Source organism: Manacus candei, unplaced genomic scaffold, assembly GCF_025592945.1.
Source record: "Manacus candei isolate 608988 ecotype Guabito, Panama unplaced genomic scaffold, ASM2559294v1 h1tg000070l, whole genome shotgun sequence".
NCBI lineage: Eukaryota > Metazoa > Chordata > Aves > Passeriformes > Pipridae > Manacus > Manacus candei.
The window spans coordinates 1,237,322-1,261,256 of record NW_026138118.1 but is presented as its reverse complement, the minus strand read 5'-3'; the positions used below and the strand labels follow the sequence as shown (position 1 = coordinate 1,261,256).

The following is a 23,935-nucleotide window of genomic DNA, read 5'->3' as shown; positions in this document are numbered from 1 at the left end:
CTTCAAAACTCACTAGGAAAAAAAAAAAACAACAACAAAAAAACCCCCCAAAAAACCAAAACAACTCCTTGGCACGACAGCTGAAAAACATTCAGCTCCTTTTAAACTGTCAAACACAAGGTGATATAAAGTGTAAATCACAGTTGAATAAAATAAAAAAAAAACCCAGAACTGCAGGTTTTATTAGCCAGCTTTACAGTCTCTTGTATACAGTACATTGCACAGCTCCACCTTCACGTTAACGCTTCTGGATTAATATTGTGCCTTCCATGATGCAGAATAATCAAGGCAAGTTACAGAACACTGCTGAGTTTATATCAAAATAAACAGAAGATGTAACCTTGGTTTATAATGAACATCCAAATTACCATGTACAATTTGCAGTAGACTCTGTAATGAGCTTGATATATAAGATACATGACAGTGAAGGGGGAAAAAATAGTTTAAACTATCAAGTTTCCTCTTGAAATGTCTTTTCCCAAGGCACTGTGAACAAGACTGTTAGCAATTCTCAATGACTAAAAACACCAATGGGAATATAAATATTTCACACAACAACCACCGTCACATCATCAGCTAATCTCTTACTCTTCCCCTTAAACAACGCCCCTGAAATTTGTTTGGTCCTTTGAGGGGGGTAAAATCAAATTATCTTCTGCAACATCACGTATTTGCATTTAATACATCTATAAATCAAAGCTTTGTTAGATTATTTAACCCTTTCGCTGTAAAAACTAAAGATTTTTTTTTCCCTCACTATTTCTGAACAAATCTGCCAATTCATTTTTGATTATTAAACCAAAAAAAAAAAAAAGAGAAGAAAGGGTTCAAAATCAAGCAAAGCCCTGTATTTTTTTCAAGAGGAAACCATGCAAGAGTACATAAAAAGGCAAAATTGGCTACTTGAAAACCAAGAATTGTTTTTAATGCATTGGCCAAGGAAAATAAATTGCAAAGTTCTGTGAGGTTTTCTAAAAATTTACAAGAAAAACTGATGGGCAGTTCTAGTCAATCCAGATGTTCTTTTATCCTGTTTTAAATGACAACAAATACAGTCTCACACAATACAATTTCATCTTGACTGCAAGAGACACTCCTGTGTGATGCCTTCAGCATGACAAAAAAATTACTGGGCAAAAAAGAAAAATTGGCATTCATTTCTTCAAGGGCTGATAAACAGAGGCATTGGGATCGAGTCCAGAAGGGCTGGTCTCCACAAATTTGGAAGAGTAATGTGGGGAAACAGGACTCAGAGTGCTGGTGGCTGCAGTGTATGTTATGCTGGGCATTACTGCCATAACTTCTGCAATCTTCTGTTTTAGGTCCTTGATTTCCTGATCTTTTTGAATGATTTGCCCTGAAAACAGCAAATAACATCACTTAGAACCAGCGGCATTTTTCACCCTCCCAAACACACACACAACACCCCAAAAGTGTTCAGTGGTTGAGCTGGTGAAGTTCTTTACCATGGCATCAGTCAAAGCACAACCTGTGTAACTCCTGGCTGTGCTGAGGAGCTGTGTTTAATTATCCCTAATTACCCCACGACATAACTAAACACGGCTCTGCCATTATAATCTTGCACTGTTTGGATTCACAGCTGCGCCGCATCCAAAGATTATTTCCATGCCTCAACAATTTTCTGCACTTTTCCATTCACATTTTTCCAAAATCCTCACAAAAGCACGAGTATTTGCTTATTGGATGTGTTATTTATTTTCAAAACTGTCCAATTCCCATAGTTTTTCTAAACCCCCTTTTGTGCACGCTCACAACATCACTGCAGCAATTTATGAAACCAGGCAAAGAATAACAGCAACTGAAATGAAACAAAACAATTTCTCACTCTAATCAAATTTTCCTGCAGTCAAACAAAACTTCTACAGGGAAATTAAACGGGTGTTAAATCAAAAGGTTATTTAATTTTGCTCCAAGGTTTGCCCAGCTGCACCGAGGCCGGGCTGGGCAGGGTTTTATGCTGGTTTCCTGCTCCCCCTGGTGGCATCACCACGTTTAAAACAGGTTATTCCCCCCTCCAATTTGGGTTTTATGTACTTCACGAGTCATAAAATATTATTATTAGGATTCAAAGACAACAACTTAATAGATGGCAACTATTATTTTAGCTCTTAAAAGAGAGAGCTCTTCTAGCTCTTTAAGAGACCTCCAGCTTTACGTAATGGTTTATAAAAACGTAGAAAACAATCATAAATTAACTCAAAACACCCATCTTTACATTTGTTGTCAGTTTGATAGCTGGGGGGGAAGGAGGTCAGGTGGCTTAGGCTCACCCCCACAAAGCTGTGGAAGCTGAAATGCTCAGTGGGGGCCACATCCCACCCACCCCAAAACATTTCCATGATTTTTCTCTGCTCTCGTGTTGGATTTAACCCTCCATCCTTACCTTGGGCAATCTCAAGCTGCCTTTTTGCATCTCCTAATGCAGAGAACAGATCCAGCTTGATCCTGGTCTCTGCACTCAGGCTGTTCTCTAAGTGCTGTGTTTTATCCTGCATGGCTGAAAGTGCTGACATTAACACCTCCGTATCCTTCTCGTTTTCCTTGTACTTCCTCAGCTCCTGCAGGAATAATCAGGACAAATGTTATCCTCGCTCCCTTTGCACATGGGATAGGCTGAGAAGCCTTCTGCCTTCCCCACAGTGGGCTTGGTATTAATAGTGTGAAATTAAAATGCTGGTTAATTAAGGACACTGTAATATTACCTCCAGTAATTACACGTGGCCATCAAACAAGTGATTAAAGCCATAATGAACGAGGCATAATTACAGTGCAGGGAGCACCAGTTACTCTGTTCCTCAGCCCTCCATCAGTCACAGGAAGACCCTCCACCCAAAACCCAAAAAAATCACTTCCAAGTGCCAGCTGAGCCTGCCACACAGCCCTCTCAGCCAAGGGATGTGGGATGTGGAAACACTTCCCACAAGACTCAGAAAGGCTGGAAAAGACATTTAATAACATCCAGTCCAGCTGCCAACCCAGCACCACCACGTTCACCATGAAACCGTGTCCCCAAGTGCCACGTCCACGTGGGTTTTGAACACTTCCAGGGATGGTGACTCTACTATACACAGAAATGTTCTATACTTTTAAATGAGGAAACAGTAATGCAAAGGGGAAAATATTAATGCCTGCAACAAAAGGCTTCTCTAACAGTTTGAGGGTGCTAATAAGATTTAAAAGCTTAATTATAGCTGGTTTTAATTGTTTGGAAGCCATGCTCGTCCTCTCCACGGATAAACCACCCTTGTTTTCAAGGGTTTGGTAAACACAGGAACAACAAGGCTGCATATGTTGTTTGGAAACAAGTTCACGATAACACCAGGTGGATTTTGAAGAGACATTAAAAATACATATTCATGCAAGTTGTCAGTTGACAGTCCGAGGACATCTTTAGGAACAGACATTTGAAAGGAATAAGGTCAACTCCAACTCACACATTTGAGCTCTTACACTCTTAACATGCCAGACACTGTCTCTGCTACACGTCTGCCACCAAGTATTTTCAATACTGAAGCACTTTCCCCCCCCCCAAAAAAAAGCCTGGCCAGTGTTTCAGATTGAGTAAGCAACCTTTGTGAATTATATAAGGATGTATAAATAAAATGGTGAATTATATAAATCACGTGAATCAAACAGATTTGTATAAATAAATTTGTGAATATATATAATGACAGAGACTGGCAGCGAGCTCCTTGCATCAGGTAAAAAAAATGCTGTTGAGGGGATTATATCCTCAGTCTACACAGACCAGTGGCTTTGGGGAGGAAAACTGTAATTTAACCAATGGAACTGTGTGGAGCTGAGACAATTAACCTTCCTCATCCCCACTGTCTGATAAACCCTGGTGCAAGACATGCCAGACAAACATCTGAACAGCACAGTTACTGAAGGTGGTGATTGCCACTTATGTAGATCCTTGGGTTTTGGAGGGCTGAAAGCTCTCCTTGTGATGCTGATCTAAGCCCCTGGCGCTTTGTCATTACCTGAACTTTCATTTCTAGCTCTCTTATCTGATCTTCTTTCAGCTTTATGTCAATTGTTAACTTCTTGCACTCTGTCTCCAGCTCCCGGATACGATTCCGTAGAGTTTCAGTGCACTCTCCCCTGCAGAAAAACACATGAAAAGAGGGGAAGATGAAATAAGAACAAGGTTGTCATTCCTCAGCTGTTTATACCACGAAAATTAATGTAAAACTTGAAGGATAAAAAGAGGAAGCTGACTTTCTCCTTTGCAGCAAAATGGTTTCCCCTCATGGCAACAATGGGGAGAGTTACACACCAAGTATCAGGAAATTTAGGATATTTATGAAATATGGAGAAGAGGAAAGCAGAAATAATTCTTTTTAGACATTTGGAGCACTGCAGATTAAAGTCATCCACACTTGTGCTGTGCTCCCATCTCTACAGCTGTGTGACTGCTGAAAATCCCAGTGCTAAGCACTGGCAGCCACTGGGCCAGAGCAGGAACATTCCACAATGTGGGATCTAAACTTGGTATTTTGGCCAATGCCATTGCACAAATCCTTGATTCACAGTCCCCACGTGGAAGGAGATGTTCCTTTTTCCCCAAGCAGACTGACCCAAGCAGGTACAATCTCTGCCAGCACAGCCAAGGTACAGCAGATAATTCAGAGCATTATGTTCTAAATATGCTCTTTAGAGCTTTTTCACCCGTGTGATTCATATTACATGGGCAAATGTAATATATGTAGGCACTGAGGCTCAGAGATTTCCCAGTCCTCCCTCTGCCTTAACACAAATAAAGCCTTTTTTTTTTTCCAAGAAAAGAATCAAACAAACTACTCCTTTCTGTCCACAGGAGTGAAAAAGGCCTCCCCAAAGCACCAAGCACCTCGTGGCAGCAGCAAAGGCCACAGCTCGTGCAGCAGTTGCTTCTTCCAACTTCTTCCTTTTCTTCTCTTCCATTAATTGCTTTTCTACAAAGGTTCGTGCCTCCTGCTCTGCCTTTAGTTTCTTCTCCAACTGGCTGATCATTTGTTTGTCTTTTTGTTTCATTTGTACAGCGTTGTGCAATCTGGAAGGGAACAGCGAGGGGATTCAACGGGGGAGTTTATTCACTACAAATGAATTGGTCAGTGGTCCCAAAGGAGTCTTGGTGGATTTGCAGGCAAGATTTGCCTGGAATTTTGCAAATAATAATAACAATAACAGCTAAACAGTAATTAAATGTAAACATTAAATACGCAAATATAAATATTGAACATACAAATATAAATATTGACAATATAGAATAATCATACATTCTATTATATAAACATATAGAATATATACTTGTTAAATATAAACATTAAATATAAACAATATAAATAACAATAATAGCCAAATAATTAAATATAAATATTAAAGAGACAAATAGAAATATTCAAATATTTAATGAATATATGATGGATATACAATATCTAATATATAAATAGATGTAATGAAGATGATATAAATAGTAAATATAAATATAATGAATCATATATAAATTTATTATATAAATATAATGAATCATATATAAATTTACTATATAAATATAATAAATCATATATAAATTTACTATATGAATATAATAAATCATATATAAATTTATTATATAAATATAATAAATCATATATAAATTTATTATATAAATATAATAAATCATATATAAATTTATTATATAAATATAATAAATCATATATAAATTTATTATATGAATATAATAAATCATATATAAATTTAATATATAAATATAATAAATCATATATAAATTTATTATATGAATATAATAAATTTTATAAAAATTTAATATATAAATATTAGATTATATATAATTATAACAAATTATATAAATTACTGTATTCTATTAAATTATATAAATTACTATATTCTGATTATTATATTAATGACATTAGCATTTATTTTATTAATATTTATTACTACATATTTATTAAAATATTTATTGCTGTTTAATTAATATTTATATTTAATATTTATTAATGATTTCTTTATAAATTTTATTTGTTTTCTTAATATTTATAAATATTTATTTCTAGTTACAGTGGTTCTGAGGATAACAATGATGACAATAATACTATAATTATAATAATATAATTTATAATAATAATAATAATATAAATATATTATAATTATAATAATATTATAATTTCTTCCCCTTTTTCACACCTTGGTCACTATTCTTCTTGTTGTTATTATTATTATTATTACTGTAATTAATGATTTCTCCTCTCCCAGCCCCCCAGCTCCCTCCCCAGCCGTGCCCTCGTACTTGTTCTGCAGGAGCTCGTTTTCCTGCCGGAGCTGCCCCATTTCCGAGCGGATCCCCCGCTCTGTGTTGGTCAGGGAACTGATCTGACTGCGCAGCTCCTGCTCGACCTGCCTGCTGGCCTGCAGGTCAGCCTTTAGCTTCTTGATGTCTTGTTCCAACCTAAGAAAGAAAGATGAGGTTTTTAAAAAAAAAGACAATTTCGACTTTATTTCCGCTCGCCCAACGCGTTACGTAAAAACTTCACACCATCTGCCAGCCCCCCCTCAAACCTCCAACTTCAAACAATCAGCTCTCAGAAATGATGTGCATCCTTCCTATAAAATCACATTTTATATAACTACACATATATATAGCTCCATGTATACACACACCTCATAACCTCCCACAGCAGTTTGGTTTCCTCCGGGCACTGCGAAGTTGTAAAACAAATCCAATGGAATTATATTTTCTCTTAGGTCTGAGAAGATCTAATCGAGGACAGATCCACTTATGGACAAATTTTTACTTTTCTCCACAAATTCTGAGTTTAATTTGTTAGCTAGAGCTGAGCTCTGGGCCATACTGCTGAATTCTCACCTAAACATGTTGGTATTTTCTTGTAGCACATGATGTGAATGTTGAATAATGAGAACGTGGTAAGTCATCCACAGTTCAGGAGTCAGTAAATTTAGTTTTAATTGCTCCTGAACAGAGACCATCTGCTATCCACTTGAATTGTAGCTTTAGAAAGTTCTTGAAGATTCATGTAATCTTATTAATTAAAGTATTTCCAACAAAAACTGGTTAAATAAAACACACGATTCAGAACAGAGGCACTCAGCTCACTTTAATTTCCTCCCACATTTTCAAAATAAGGTTATTGATTTTTAGAAGAAAAACACATCACAGGTGACTAATCAACCTTTTTTTAAACTGTGTTATGTACTTATTTAAAGCAAATACACCTCAGCCATTCTCACATAACCCTCATTTGCTCCGTCAGTTATTGATTTGAAAGTTTTTAAATGTTCATAAAGAGGACAGAGGTGGTTTTATTTCCTAGGACTCCACAGAATTAGTGGCAGTTGAACATTAACACTTGAGGAGAATATTCACAAAAGCCAAAAAGAACTGGCCTTATTGACACTCAGCAGTACAGATAAATGGTTATAGCTTTTTGCCTTCCTCATGAAACACTTTTGGGCTTCACTGCAGGAAAATCTCAGCCTAAAAGGCTACTGAGAGATGGAACAGCACGAGGCACGAGAACATCCTGTGCCAATGAATCAAGAGGTTAAGTGTGGAATCATCAAAGTTATGGAAATTCATAAAAGTATGTCTGTAATAGGCTAAAACTGCACCAAAGAGGTAAATTAACAGCAAGGAACAGCCTGTAAAGGAGCGTGGCTGGGCTATAACACACTCGGATAACTCAGATGCTCAGATCCCACTTGCTGCACTGAGCTGGCTTTTTAGTTAGACTTGAACTGCCCCCCTGGTAAGACCAACTCCTTTTAGTGTAGTACAAACCATGGTCAAATGTACCCTTAAAAAGAAAAAAAAAAATAAAAATCAACTTATACTTGTAGGCAAATAGTAACAGTACACAGCAAATACACATTTCAAATGCGAGTCCAAAAATAATTCCAACACCTTGTACTGTGTTGTTGAAAGAAAAGAATTTGCAAACCCAACCAAATATTCCTGCAGCCAAACAACCCAGAAATGGAACCCCACCAGCAGGTGCTGGAGGTGTTATTAGGTGTGTGTTGTCACCCTGTTCAGGGTGTGAGACTGGACAGTGGTTGGGCAAAGCTATGAGAGTTCATCTTGCAGTAAGCAGTAGCTCAGTGTTTTAGAAAGAGCAAACTTTTTAATTAAAGAGAGTAGTAATTAAAGAAGATGTAAGAACCACTCACAGCCTGTTGTGTGCCAACAGCTGGTTGGTTTTAATACAGGTTTTCATAAACAGGTGAAAAAAATGGTTGGTAGGACAATGCAAAGGAAAGGACATAAATCCCACTTTACACTGACAAGTACCTGTACATAATTTCAATATACATGTCTACAATAAAGTGATAACTGAAAATAAGACAGCTGTAAACAGCCTTTTCCCTATGGCTCAGACTATGTCAAACTCGCTCAAATAAGATATACCAGGATTTATTTTGGGTATTTAGTATTCCAGGAAAAGAAGCCCTGATCAGATAAAGCCTGAATAAATCAGAGGTGCTGGCACAGGACAAGCTGAATTTGTATTTTTGGCAACAGACTATTGACATTAGTTCAAGTTTCTGAAGCCATCTGGTCGGTGGCATTCCTGCACCTGAGTGCTCATGGGGCTGCTCCAGACTGTGCTGGAAGAAACCTGCAGGATCCAGGGAGCACATTCAAGTGTGAGCACACAGGAGGCCAGCTTTCCAAACCAGGGGGAAACGGATGAGGCCACAAAGCCACAGCTTCCCTTCTCACTCAGCACAGGCAGCAGTGGCCAACCAGAGCTGTGGATATTAAATTTGTGAGGCTCAGGCTCGGGGAGGGGTTGCACATTCAGGAGACATCACTCAAAAGGGGCAGAAGAGAATTAATTAATACAGAGAAAACGAATCTTTTTCAAGTCAATGCCAGACAAACCCACTGAAAATTGATCTATCGATAGCCTTGCTTAGAAGGAAGCTTTAAAGAAAGATTTTAGCAGGTTTTAATTACTTCTTTTGGTTATGCTGTAGGTTCTGCTACAGCTTTAAATACCAGAGCAGACGTTTTCTGCAAATTATAGAGCAAATGAATGCTCCTCACTACCTAAAATGAGTGAGGAAGATAACAATCCATCATAATGCAGGGACTAAATGTTTCCTACATGGTTTCTCTCCCAGACCTGCCACAATTAGATAGAGATACAACTTCATTAAAAAAGACATGAATTTAGTTTCCCCTCAAAACCACATGGACTGCTTTCATTGTCTGTCAGGCCACCCACCATTAGGAGAGGCCATTTCTCATACTAGGACATTAAAAACACTCTTTCTAAAATAAAAGCACATCATCAAGGTAAACCAATACAGTGCCATAAAAGAGTTTCACTGCTGCCAGCACAGACCAGTGCATGGAGTTTTCTCTCCTCCCCTCTGGAATAGTCTGTACTGCTGTTACAATGATAAATGACCCCATAAACCAGCATTTTTCAAATTGCTGTTATTCTTACTATGATTTCATTTTCTGCTTAAGCCTCTTATTTCCAGGCTTATTGGGAAAAGTTATTTACAAAGGAGGGGGGAGTAAAGAAAACCTGAGTTCTAGAAGATGCTTCTCTCTATTGCTGCACACACTACAAGTCATTCTGACACAGAACTGTTTTTAAAATGAGGGTTTGGTTGCAAATTACGATGTTGTGCTGTTTATACAACCAAGGTCCATTCTTTCAGTTTGTCATTCCTCTAAATGCAGATTTATCCATTTTCTTCTCTCAGCACTACCTCATACCATTCCTAATCTCACTGATGAAGAGAATTAATCAGGAATCACCTCAGAGGCTGAGTATTTTTCCAAATGCTTCAGGGAAGATTGATGGATCAACTTAAAGACAACTCAATTCAGCTTAATGCTCCTAAGTATTGATGTCTGGAGAATAACACACCCCTGTTGCTCAGTTTACTCATCCAGTTAACTCCATCCCACAATCACCTGGCGATGGTGCAGGAATTAAACACAATTCATAGCAAAATTAAAATTCTAAAAGACTCAGAGGGCACTCAGATGCTTTTCCAAAGCTCCATTTTTCCCTTTGTTCTGTTCTGGCACAAGCATCCCCTGCAGTGAACCTGCTCCTTTGAAGTGGCCAGTGTGATCCTGCAGCACTGAGCTTCTGCTGGAACGAACACGCTGGTACTTGCAGCTCCTCAGAGCATTTTTCATTACCAAGAAAGACAGTAATCCACAGAGAGAAAGCCAAGATACTTATTTTTCTCCTGCACAGCATTGATCTAAGCAGCTGGCATTTCAAAAGGTTATTCTGCCTCGGAACAGTCCAAGCAACTGTGTTGACAGTGGCTTTGAAAATGGTCTGGAAGAAGGATTGTCTCCCAGATTTCTAATTTACATCCTCAGTTCTTTTACTTTTCTGTTCTGTACTTGCCTTCACCCCCACCCTCTTGCAGGAAACCCTGACCATCATCCCTGCAGCTGACAGCAGGAAGCCTTCTGGTACATTAATGCCATTTCAGGCAGGGGGGATGAGGAAGAAGCAGCATCATGCCTTGGCCACCAGCAATGCCATGAAAATGTACAATAATTACCATCAAATGGCCATACATTTACATTAAAACCTTCAAAATCGGTCTCTGCAGGTAAGAAAAGATTTTAGGAAAGCAAAATAAGATGTGGCAGACCAGCTCTTGCTTCACAAATACCTTTCTTGGTCCAACTGCCAGAAGGTGTCATTGTTATCTCTGAGAATAATTAGTACATAAGACAGCTTGTTTCATCACCTCATGTGCCAAAGGCAAGACCTCTATGGATACAGACACTTCTGCCAAGCTGCACTGCCAGGTTTTTGTGTGTTTTTTTCAGGGTGTAAAAAGGCAGAGGCAGGTCATGATTATTGCTGTGTAATAAGAACATATAAAAATATAAACTCTGCAGCAATTACAGCTCGGGCTTGTTCCATACACTGAGCCCCTAAACCATGAATAAAACCTGTTTCACCTCAGAAATTACAGTGAAATGGTAAAAAAAGTGAACTTGTTCTGTACCTGCTGACAAACAACAGTAATGCAAAGGGATACCAAGTTCATCCATGCACTGGAGAGCAAATGGATCCCTCCACTGGCCCAATTACCACAGTGCTGGGAAACCAGCAGCTCAGATCACAGAGATTCAATTATTAAGTGCCTGACAAACAAACAGCAGATTTCAGCATCCCTCAGAAGGAGATATTCATTTCAGCTGTAGGAACAGCAAAACCCCTGAGATTACTGCCAAGGCTGATCAGCAGGGACAGAGCCTCTTGAATCCCTATCAAAATGACAGTAACACAACATAATATTCTCTGAAATACCCTCTCCAGAAAACAAAACACTCAAGCACCAACCACCTACCAGACAGAACAAAAATAAAAACTCAGCTTCAAGTAAGAGTAATATTGTATATATAAATACATATAAAACTTAATTAGCAGCAGCCTTTCATATATAAATGTCACATCAAGTATTTAAAAGTTAACAACCCTGCAAGACTCTTGTTCTCAGTAGTCCCATTTTTTACTGTCTGCAGCCCTGTTATTCCCAATTGCCCAGCAGCCATAAGGCATATTTTACATTTAATACTGGTTAGTCAGCTCAGGGAAATCATTTGTGAACACAAAAGGAAAGCAGCTTGGTTTTGACATCCTGCTGCGAGTCTGCTGGACATGAGGTTATAAAAAGCATCTTTATTTGGAAGCTGAGCAGATCTGATCTGAAAGTCTGGACACAAATGCAGGACTTCACTCAGCCCTTTTCAGGGTTCAGAACTGATGCAGCCTAAAAGTTTAATAACAGGAATGAGTAATACTACTGGAAGTGGAAAAGATGATGAACAAATGCCTCACACTCCAGGGACAGGATAATTGACAGGGTTAAAAGAAAAACAACCATGAATTTTTAAATTTAAGTGCATTCCATCCCATCCAATTTGCCAGTTAAAGTTTATAGTTCCATTGGTGTAGGAGCTACGTGCTCAATCTGAACAGAAACAAGATTTCATGAATGCTTTTCAGTCATCCTTGTTTGTAACAAACTGGGAGCACAGGGTGCTGGTGTTCCCAGTGCTCCTGCCTTGCCTGCTCAGGGAAATCAGGGTACAATAAGCAGGGACACGAATTTGTAGCACAACAGCCACATCACACCCACACATCCCATAAAAACACTTGACAAACAAAAGACTGAAGTTGTTTAATTCACTTTCAGGGTAAGGCTAAGCTGTACAAAGGCAATTGTGTACTCTGTCCTTACCCAGTGAGTTACAGGAGCTGGAATTCTCTATAAGGACACCATCTAATTCATTGTATACTCACTTCTGCATTAGAAAACCCACTCTGGACAATTAGTGACCACCTAGTCTAAGCTCATGTTGGAGCATATAAAGATTTCAACGTGTAATTTAAATTTTAAACAAACAAGTTTTACATCTCCTTCCTTGTCACAGCTACATGGGACAAAATTCTTAGTCTGGCAGGTCATCCTATAAAGCCCTTCCCTTCTCTTTTCTCAAGGCTTAGGAACGATATTTTGAGCTGCAGCAAACTGAACTGACCTGTTCTCTTCTCCAGGGAGCAAACAAGCCATATAAAGAGTACTGAGATGCCCAGCTGAAAAATGGGAACACACAAACCCAGCAGTCCTGGACATGGGGATTTAGGTGCAGCTTTGCTGAAGGCAGAGCCATCTGCATCCCACTAATCTTGGCTGAATTTGATTCACAGATTAGCTGGTTTCTTATTTGCTGCATACAAGTTTCTCTACAGACATCAGGTATCAATTAGCCTGGATGTTTAATTGGCACTGATATGTCAATCAGTGGCAGTGTGATTATCAAAGGAGAATATTTTCACTGAAGTGATTGTATTCCCATAGCACAAAACCTCAGGGACAGATCAAAGTCCAATTATCAAAAGGTACCTGCAGGGAAAACAAACCTGGATCTGCCAATTAGGTTGGGCACCAAGGATTTGTTGGCCAAAGAGTGTTTGAAAGGAATATGAGAGGCATAAGCCAGGTGGAAAATGGTGGCAAAGTGCATAATTGTGCAACAGTTTTTGCTCCAGACATCATCTCTCCATCCCATTGTGAACAGTCACACCCCACCTCTTTCTTACCAGCACTGTTCTGGTAACATATGACAACACCATATGTCTCAGGATATATGCTGCAAATACTGAGCTGCACCTCAGAAATTCATCTTTTCTTTCAACTTCAGAGGAGCAGATGTAAAGATGTGACTTTTTCCACGTTTGCAGTTTACCAGGGAGCTAAATTAAATCCCTGAGACCTGTTCCTAAAGCAACAAGGCAGCAAGAGCCTGAACTCAGCACTGTAAGGAGCTACCCCATGACTGATTCTTTGCCTCTCTACTTGTGAACTGAAGATTAAAACAATTTCAGAGGAAAAACAAAACAAAAAACTAAGACAAAACACCTGCTCAGGCACCATCAAACCCCAGGGAATTCTCTAGAGAGTTAAAGGTCACTCCATGGAAGAATTGTTAAGAACAGATGATTTTCCACATTTCTCTCATGTCAACAAATCAGAGCTATTTCTTGTGCCCCACAACACCCCTGTGAGGTAGGTGAGCATCCTGTTCTGAGGGAGAAAGGAAGCAGTTTGCTCAAGGCTGCATATCAAACAAAAAATCAGGAGCAGAACCCAAAAGGCCCAAAAGCTTCCAGAGATCTTAATCTATCACTAAACAATTCTGTTTTGTGAGATCATAAATTACATTTTTCTAAGACAAAAAAAAACCACAAAACAAACCAAAATTTAAAAATCTGATGTACTGAAATGCAGGGAGGATAAAACAGGCATCACACAATGCTCAGATCACACTTACCTTACCAGTGCATCTGGTTTGCTTAGCTGGTTATTAGGAATACAATTTTCCATTAAGTCCTTATGTGTGCTCGGGCTCTTGCTGGCACATTTCTGTTTTTTCTCATTTTTAGTGGATGAGGAGGGGATGCTCCCATTAGTTGCACTGTGACTGCGAGGTGAGGAGTTCACAACTCCACTGACATTTTTGTAATTTTTGGACGAGGCAGTGCATGAGTCCTCTTTTAAGAGGTTTTCTGTACTTCCTACAAGATCATTATTTAATCTTTTACTATTGATATGGTTTTCCATATATTCAATTTCTTGTATTTTAGAGTCTACAGGTTGCAAAATATTGTTATTTATTCCAAGGTTGTGTTTCTTCGCATCCTTGTCCTTTTCTTTCCCTTTTTCTCTATATTCTAGCTCTGGCAACGTTGCAGATATTTTTTTATTGGCTGGAATGCCTCCATTGTGCTGCAGAAGTATTGAGGAATCCATATCGGATAATCCTTTGGCTGCTGCAACACCAAAGTGAGAAAAAAAAAAATACTTAGTTCATTAAATCAATCAATACTTGTGACACAGAAAGAGAAATCATTGTGTACATGTCAGTCATTTCTGCAGAAAACAATAATTACTGGGGACTATCTAGGAAAGAAAATCTGAAGTCACGTGGTATTTTAAGACTTTTTTTTCCTTCGTTACAGGCAGGAAACAGTAACCAAGGGATTTAATAATAAATACTAATGCTTCATAGAACACTGCCTGACCAGATTAATGCAGTAGCTAGTAAAGAACTAAGCAGAGGGGACATAATTCACTTCTCCTGTCATATTAACCACTGCCAAAGTTATTTTATTTTTGGCTCCAAGTTCACTGCACTTGCAGCAAAACAACACGGGCTGAGGAAGCTCTTCCTTAGCACGTTTGGTGTTTGTCTTTTCTTTAAAGAGCAGAAAATAGAAAACACATTAAGTAAGAAGTGTAACTTGCCTTCCTCTGCCTCCCTCTCTTGCCTTTGCAGCATCTGCTGCTCTGGGGGCAGTGCTTGCTGCAGGAGCTGCATGTAGAACTCGTTCTCCTTCTGCACTTCTTTCTGTTTTCTTAAACGCATTTTGTAGCTGACGTAACTTTTAAAGCCAAAGCCCAAAGTCACAACAGGGTAGCCAATACTAAGGAAAAAAAAAAACAAACCAATTATTACTCAAACTGTTAACCACAACAGCAAATTAATAAGTGATGTAGCTGTGGATGCATCTGGGTTACAACTTTTTCACAGACAATGATACGTAAAATGGTTTCTGAGGTACTACAATAAAGCTGCAGTTCAAAAATGTAGGCAGCTCTTTATCAAGATAAAATGACAGTTCATTACAGACAGCAATTAACTGTAGCATAGATTAAAGGATTACAACAATGCAATTGCACCAGGCATAGCAAAGACAGCTCTGAGACCAGCATCAGACTAGAATTACACATATTTTAAGGAAATAACAGCAAATACAGCAGTAGATCCCATGTTTTGTGCAAGACATTAAACTGGGAGATACTTTAACAACATTCATCCAGAACAGGGAAAGGAAAACTCATCCTTAGCCCCATCCTTTCACACACAGAAGGTAAGAGCAGATCCCTTTTCCACCGCTCTTCGAAGCTGAGACAAAACAACATTCTCCAAAACACCTCCTCTGCAAGAGGCCCTGTGACTCTTCCTGAGAAACAGGAGCTGGAGAAGCTGCTGGAACACAGAGCTTTGGGGCTACAACACTCCTGGGGGGACCAAGGCTGTGACCAGCCAGCCCTGGCACAGCTAAAGGGGACCATGGAGGCAAAGCTTCAGTGGCAAAAACATCTTCTGTGGGCAAGAAACGGTTTTTGGAGATTCCTCATTTAGGAGACTGACCTTGAAGCTGGAGGCAAAAACCATCTAATCCCTAAACTTAGTTCTCCCACTTCTCTCACTGACAGGTAAGACATGAAGAATTTCACTTCCAACCAGGCCTGGCTGTTCCATTTGTTGATGGGAACGACAGAACTTTGGAATGGTATTTTTGCATATCAGCTTCATCACAGAGAATTTAAGTGTTCTTATTAGCTTGTGACAACTGCACCAACACAGAATGCTAACAAATCATGCCCTGTATCTATTAGCAGAGGTGCTCCATCAAGGAGCAAACATAAATCAATAAAAGTAAATACATGTCTGACAAGAGTTTTACCAAAGCACAGTCGTGTTTTAAACACTGAAGGTGTCCTAAATCACGGGAAAACTCAGATACACATGGCTATTAACCAGATGACTATTAACCATTAAAACCTTCTCAGTCACAGCCCTGTGCAAATTGTATTTCTAAGTGAGCTGCCAGCATCATTTGCATCTGCATCTGACATTATCTCTGCCAATGCCTCTTTTGTAATGTCGTGTAAAACCAGCTGTGGCTGCAGCTCCCAAACTGATGACAAGCTCAGATGTTTGCATCCAATTCAGCAGCAGAAAGACCTTCCCTCACAGCCCCTAAAGTGCTTTTGCAACCTATTACAGAATGCAATTGGTGTTTAAGGGATCTGTTGCACAATGTAGACAATATAAATTAAAATGACAGATGTCTAATTTATGGGAGAAGTGTCACAGGGAACTGGACCAAAGGATTCCAGGAAAAACAGGAGACATTTTAAATGTAGATCAGTTCATACTACACCAAAAACTGGGGAATAAAAGTGCATTTCTCCCAGAGATGGATACTCTGCAGTTAAGGCTTTGTCCTGAAATCACTCTTCTCACCTTCAAAGAAGAGTTGTAATAAATTGTGTTTGGGTTTTTTTCTGTTTTATTTTCTGTCATGATTCTCAACATGAAGCTTATTCACAGCTTCTGGTGCATTATTAAATCAGACACTCATGAGAACCTTTCTCAGGGAAAAAGAAGAGTGCTTTGTCACAGAGAAAGAAGATTTCCATAACAATTTCATAAATTATCAGGGAAACCTATTTCTTTTGTAACTTTTATCACCGTGTATTCACTATGTGAACACAAACTTTTTAAAGTGATGGCAAGAATTTTCAAGAAATGCTTGGAATATCCATGCTACAAATTCCCTACAGCTCACAAACACTGTATGCTCAGAAGGGTTACCCTGGGTCCACATTTACATACATTTCTCATGGAATATTTAATGACAGCCAAACCCTGAACCAAAATAAAAGGCCCTGATGAATAATTTTCCTGGTGAAATAAAGGTTAATAAGAAAAGGAGAAAAAAGACCCACTTACCAGTGTGCTGCAAATGGACGACAAAGGTCTACGTGGAAATTTTTTAAATCTTTAAATCTAATGGCTGCTTCAATATAAACAAAAAGTATCCACAGTGATACTGTTGGTAAGCACACCCCCCTCTCTATTGAGAGAAAAAGAAAGGAGAGAGAAACACTTTAGTAACATATTATAATCAGCAAATATTTTAAAGTTGTTTTTGAAACATTCCAAAAGTCAAGGGAAATTTTCAGACAGATATATAGGGAACTTTAAGAGGTTTCTCCTTCAGAATAAAGCATCTAGGCCATCTCTATTTTACACCAATGTAAACTTTTCACTCCTTATCTTGTTTTATTACTTTTATAAGGCCTCAGTGAAAAATAACAGATGCACAGCTAATGAAATAGGTTGGCACAAGGAACACGAGTGGAAGAAACTGCACAAGATGAGGTAATGGTACAGCTCATGATCTTTGAGTCAGAAGTGGGGAGCTTGGACTACTTTCTCACTCCAAGTTGGGTATATCTGAGCAGCAGCAGTGAGCAAATCAGCTGAGAAAACAGTGAGTAAGCCCAGCACTGGTTACTCCATATACAGTCATGCAGAGAACACTCTGCAACTCCAAACTCTCCGTCAGGGAACACTTGGGACACTGGAGTCACTTGTCCCTCCAGCACCAGTGGGGAGGATGTAAAAGAGGAGTCAAGCAAAACTGAGCTCTTAAAGCTCTTGGCCAGTGGAAAATGCCACAGGGTTGCAGATTTCCACACATCAACACCAGTTGTGAGCTTCATAAAAACAATCACAGAATGGTTTGGGTTGGAAGGGAAGTTAAAGGTCACCCAGTTCCACTCCCTGCCCTGGGCAGGGACACCTTCCACCAGCCCAGGTTGCTCCAACCTGGCCTTGGACACTTCCAGGGATGGGGCAGCCACAGCTTCTCTGGGCAAGCTGTGCCAGGGCCTGCCCACCCTTCCTTCCCAATATTGTCACTCCAGGCTCTTGTAAATAAACAAAGTTCTTGATTACACTCAACATACTGTGTGTTGGTTTGCAAGCAGGTCTCAAATTTGAAACTGAAATAGCATTAATCTGAGGCCCTGAAATCATCAGAAATGAAAAACCTGGGGGACAAATTGTCAGCTTAAAGGGACTCAACGTTTCAGCAGCGTGCACCCAGAACCATGGAATGGTCTGGGTTGGAAGGGACCTTAAAGATTCCACCTAAAAAGATCATAACCCAAAAAGAGCAAGTTCCCATCGACTTAAACGAGCATTTAAAAAGAATAATTCCTAACAGTGTCATGAATTAACATATTAAACAATCTCAATAGCTACAGTTAAATCTGGCCCATCAGGTTTTTCCCTTTAGGGTTTCTAATCATCAACCCTGAACAACTTCAGATAAAGCTTTAACACATTAATACAATTCTAAAAATAACTCCAGATTCTCCACGTATTTGAAATTGGGCAACAACTGGTTCACAGTACCTTCCATCAGCTCCCACACTGCCATTATTAGAAGTGACTAAGTTGTCAGAAAGCTGACTGAGAAATGATCCACACTACCCTGCAAACTCCTGGGATCTCATGGCAAGTCTAACAGGAAACACTACAAAAGCCTCAAATCCCAAGGATTGGGGTAGTGAAAAGCTACCTCTAAAAAAAAACAAATTAAAAAAAAATATCGAGTTTTATTCCTAAAATCTTTTTATTTTGGGCAAGATATACGACAGTGCTCTTGCAAACTAAACCATCTCCCCCCAGTTCAACTGCTTCATCCAAACCCAAGGATTTATTAAAACAAACTCAAACAACTAAGGAAAAAAAGGGCAGCAGAGAGGGAGAAGAATTCTCCATATTTGTCTCAAACTGTCAGGGCAGGCACTGGGTATCACCAGCCTTTTTCTCAGAAACTAAATCCAGCTGACACAAAGATTTGGCTAATAAAAATTTAAACTATGACCACTAAAACAACTAATATTTTAACATTAATAACTAAATAGCACACTAATTGACTAGTAGGAAGAACATAACACTATGCTCTGTATTTATTGAATTGCTGCAGGAGAATTTTGAAGTCAGGAAAGTATTTAACTGCTCTGGAATTCCTGTTTATACCCCTTCAGTTACCCATTATTTAAAATGCACCCAGATGTGCATCAAGTGCAAACCTAAAAAGCAAAAAGAACACTTTTAACTACAACAAAACTGCATTAAAATAAATGTGGTAATAAAATGCACCTTACTAAAAGCTGTGAGATGCCTTTGAATCAGGAAGTTGTAAATAAAGAACAGTGACCTACCTGTGTGCCACACATACTGTACCCAAACATAGGTGCTGGCAGCAAAAAACAGCCACTGGATTGGTATGAAGAGCAGACAGATTATATTTGATGTGAATGCTACACAAACAAAAAATACTGAGAAGGCCTAAAAGAAAGGAGGGGTGGGGGAAAGAAGAGTGGTTTGGTTTATTCCAGGAAAAATAACCAGTTTATTAACGGTGAAACAATGATTTTTAACATAGAAACACTGGTGCTGTTTATAATCAAGGAAAAAAACGGAGCAGTTTGGCCAAAGAAAGTAGAAATTTGAGCAATTGAGAGAGAACAGGTACAAATTTGTGCCCATCCACTCTTCCAACAAGTCTCCAAACAGTTAAATTTATCCCTTCTTATTTTGTTTGAACACTTTAACTCACACTGTTGATCTATAGTAGAATCACAGGTATATTCTCCTTCTAGAAAAGAAACCACCCACCCAACCCACTATCAGGGCCATTTACTCTCTGAAAAAGCAGTAAATATCTAAACTGGCAAGTTTCTGTTTTATTTTAAAGAAAACCCTGCTATCTAGGCTTATATATATATGGTTTTATATATATATATGGCTATATATATAGGGTTTAAGAGAGAGAAAGGGCTATATTTTTTATGTCTATCTATGTGTATATATATATACATATATACATATATATATATATATATATATATATATATAGGGTTATAGATGTAGATATCTCACTAATTCAAATCCAACTTAGTAATTTAAAATATATTTTTCTATGGTGAAAATTTGATATATATTTCACTTGCACTTGCCACAGATCAAATATGGAGTCAGAGAGAAGAGACCTGAGCCCAGGGCACCCAGTCACTTGAAAACCTTGTGAAGTGGATGATCATCAGTGCCATTAAGCCACTTGTATAAGAAGGAATATTCCCTGAAATCTTGGGAGATTTCCCTTCAAAGGGACTTTGTGTTATACTCACCAAACCCTGGTATCTGAAGGAATCGTAAACACTCCTGATGAAGAGCCAGAATGGCCACAGATACTCAAATCTGAACTCCAGGACAAAATCTGCCAACAGCACAAGTGCCCACACCACCAGGAACTTCAGGTACAGGAAAGTACTGGGGGGGGGGAAAAGGAAAAGGTAATTTCAGGTCAGTATTTCCAATAGCAAAACTTACTTTCATTTTAAAAATTTTTTTTAATTACATGTTCTTCAGGAATAAAACCTATTATAAAAGAAGGGAAATTTCATCCAAACTGATTTTATAAAATAAGTGGGTTTGTTATGACGTTAAAATCAGGCCTGGTCTAATGAAGTTGAATATTTAACTGCATTTATTCTTCAAGCAGCAAATAAACAGAAGGTTCACTGCTCTTACAAGACATCCAGCAACAGTCTCCCTTTTGCTTTCCAGAGCATTTTCACAAAGTGAAGCCTTGCCAACAGGTATGGGATCAGCTGAAATGGGAGCTCAGAAATTTCTGTGTTCTCTCTCCTCACCAGACTGCAGATGTTCACTCCTTTCCCACATTTAACACCAATAAACTGAGATATATTTTAAGCCTATAACTACAGCCATCAGGAAACCTGTTTTGATAGTGAGTTGTCAGTGTTATGTTTGAAAATGTCTGTATCAATATCAATGGATCCATTAAAAAACAAATAACAACAGAAAAACTGAGAGGCTTGAGACCAGACAGTCTATTTTTTAAAATTATTTCAAAGCCACATTCCCAAATTCTTAGTCCTGCATTTTGAACCATTGATGGCTACAGAGCTCAAAAATATTCTGAGCTCATACCTAACTAACACTCGAGGGATCAGCCCAATCCATTCTTCTAAAAAAGAAGCAGCAAAAACCCCTTTTCCCCCAAAACCCAGAGATCCAGCATGTCACTCCAGCTGCCCAATACCTCACTGCACTCTCCTGGGTTATAACAGAAATGGGGGCTTAAAAATACATTTTTGTTTTGCAGTTTTTCCTTTCAGTAACTTCTTCTGCCAACAAAACCAGGAGAACTTTGCCCTGGAATGTTCACTGATAAGCTGCCAAGGGTTTGCACTCCCAGTGCCAGGTAGGGTCAAGTTTCTGCACTGTTCATGGACATGGAGCTTTTTTAGGAAGTTGTTCAGAGCTTTGGATAAGATAGAAAATAGAAAACTTCCATGGGGAGTGTTGGGGACCAGCAGAGGTTCAGAAACAACCCAACTCCTCGTGCAATTATCACTCATGTTACTTGTCACACAAGGTCAGGTTCCAGATCCCACGACTGGGAGAACACTTTGATTTCTTGGGAATCAAAGATTAATTGCATGTGCCTGAAAGTGACCCTTATCAGCTTAATGGCACTGAAAAAACAAAGCAAGAGGCTACAGGAAGCACTTTAATTTAATGGAAACAAAATTAATGACACACACACTTGGAAAAGTTAAGGTGCTGCTTTTTTCAGTGTTCATGGAACCATTCCCAGCCACTTAGTGAAAAATTACTCTTTGAGAAGAATGAAACTACAGTAGAAGTATTAAAAAAACTCCTTCAAACCCAGTGAAGGAACCCACAACAAAACCCAACCAACCAAAGCCCACCAAAGAAACCCTAAATGGTCAAGTCCTGGTAGATAAAGTCTGCACATGCTGCTGTTCTCTGTTTATCTAAAGTTCAGATCTTCTACAGAAATCTATAAAAAGCAGCTGCATTCAGAGAATACTTTGATATTAAAGGTGACAGGCATTGGGGTACAGAGTCACCACTCTGCTCACACTGAGCATGCTGGGGAACTGTGCATGTGCAGCTTTTTAAAATTTGAGGAAATATCTAAAAGAATCCCAGCCAGGCAATCCTTATTCTGCCTGTTTTGCTGCAAAAGCAGTTGTGTTGTGCAGGCACCTTTCCCTGGGTTAAACTGATGGCCAGTGTTTATTTTCCTGCCACTGAAATCCATGAGGAGACTACATGTTTCCAAGCAAATTAAGGCTGTCAGAACTAATGCTTCTCCACTGTTAAGTGCCACTCTAAGTTAAAGCATTTGCTGAATAAGAGTTCTGTAATACAGCCATTAAAGTGATTTCTAATATTAAATTCATATCCATCCAGGGGCCACGGTGACATTTACCACCTTTTAAAGTGGAATTGGAACAATACAACGTTTGTAACAAGGTTTTGCCAACAATATTAAAGAGGCTACTTCTCAGTCATCTGAAGGACTCGAGAGCAATTCAGAATTCCATGAGTACAAAGACACAAGAAAGTTACTCCTTTTATAAAAGAGTTCATCCACTTATGTTGGCCTCAGCAACAAATTCACTGCTGTGTAATATATTCTACACACGTCTTGAACTCTTTGATTCTACATGCAGACATTCACAGAAATCAATTTAAAGGTACTACATTCCATGAATTATTTGGGTTTTTTTTTTTACACCAGCCCCTCCAACTAAAGCCACAGCACTGCAGGGTCAGAACTCAACGCTCCAGCCCGGCTTTAAAAACTGATATTGGCATCAGGAGCCTCCAAAGAGGGTGTTCCAAACTGCAGAGCTCCCCCGGTGCCACCGGTGCCATCCAGCTCGGTGCCTCTGCCGCACTCTGCAGCCTGCAGAGGGAATGAGCCTCGGGAGAGGAGGGAGGCTCCCAAATCTCAGCATCCCTGCATCCCTAAAGGTGTGCTGTCCTGGCAAGCACGGCAGCTCAGCACTTCATTTACAAGTGAACTGACACCTCGCCAGGGAAGGCTTAAATTAGTGAGAGCTGAAATACGTCCAGCAGGAATTAAACCCCGAGAAAAGCAGGCACAGGGCCCTGGTTTGACAGGCTGATCCCTGCTGCTGTTCTGCCTCAGACAGCACCATTCAAACAGCATCACATGAATGAAACAACTAACAAAATATAGCAACAGCCTCCTCCCTTCCTCTGCTTTGTACCAACCACTTCTACTGCATCTCTGCTCTTGAATCCCTTGATTCCTTCCAGACACAGGCATTCCCGTTGTTATCCATCTCCTCTGGAATCCAGCACCAGCCATTTGGTGCCTGGGAACCTCTGACAGTCATTGATCTCCTGGGCACATCACACATTTCTCCAATTCTGATCACTGCTGTGCCTGCCCCCACTCCCAGATAACACTCACCAGGCTGAAATGCTTCCTAACCCCTGTAACCTTTTTATTAGAGAGGCTCAAATATATTCCACGATGCCAATTATAATTCTGAGTTGGTTCTTAATACAGGGAAAGATTCTTGCAGACAAATACCTAAAACCTGGGTTATCCAATTTTCTGACACATGTCAAAAAATCTGGCCTTGGTGACCTGACAGAGGTTTAAGGACAGGGCTCTCCCTACAAACCAGCATATGGCATCTAATCCTGTAGGGTAATAAAGGAAAAGAGGGAAGGATGGACACATCCATGAGAGGAGCAGGGCACCAAACGGGGAGGAGCAGTGATTACAGTGCTGCAAATTCTCTGAGAGGTCAATTGATTGCTAATGTACACTGAATATAAAGATTTATTCATAACCCAACAGTGGCTGTGCTCCCCCTTTGCATT

General features: G+C 39.3%; 1 protein-coding gene across 1 annotated transcript in view; it reads right to left on the bottom strand.

Annotated features, from left to right (window-relative positions):
* Nucleotides 1–148: 148 nt before the first annotated feature.
* The window catches only part of MACO1 (macoilin 1), a 29,341-nt gene continuing 5,554 nt past the window's right edge, over nt 149–23,935 (bottom strand). The window contains exons 2-11 of the mRNA XM_051807285.1: nt 20,365–20,506; nt 19,396–19,522; nt 17,108–17,231; nt 14,830–15,008; nt 13,856–14,354; nt 6,293–6,451; nt 4,874–5,056; nt 4,005–4,125; nt 2,405–2,579; nt 149–1,357 (exon numbers count right to left, since the gene is read on the bottom strand). Coding sequence (XP_051663245.1) covers nt 1,155–1,357; nt 2,405–2,579; nt 4,005–4,125; nt 4,874–5,056; nt 6,293–6,451; nt 13,856–14,354; nt 14,830–15,008; nt 17,108–17,231; nt 19,396–19,522; nt 20,365–20,506 — 1,912 coding nt within the window. The 3' untranslated portion in view covers nt 149–1,154. The remainder of the gene's footprint in view (nt 1,358–2,404; nt 2,580–4,004; nt 4,126–4,873; nt 5,057–6,292; nt 6,452–13,855; nt 14,355–14,829; nt 15,009–17,107; nt 17,232–19,395; nt 19,523–20,364; nt 20,507–23,935) is intronic.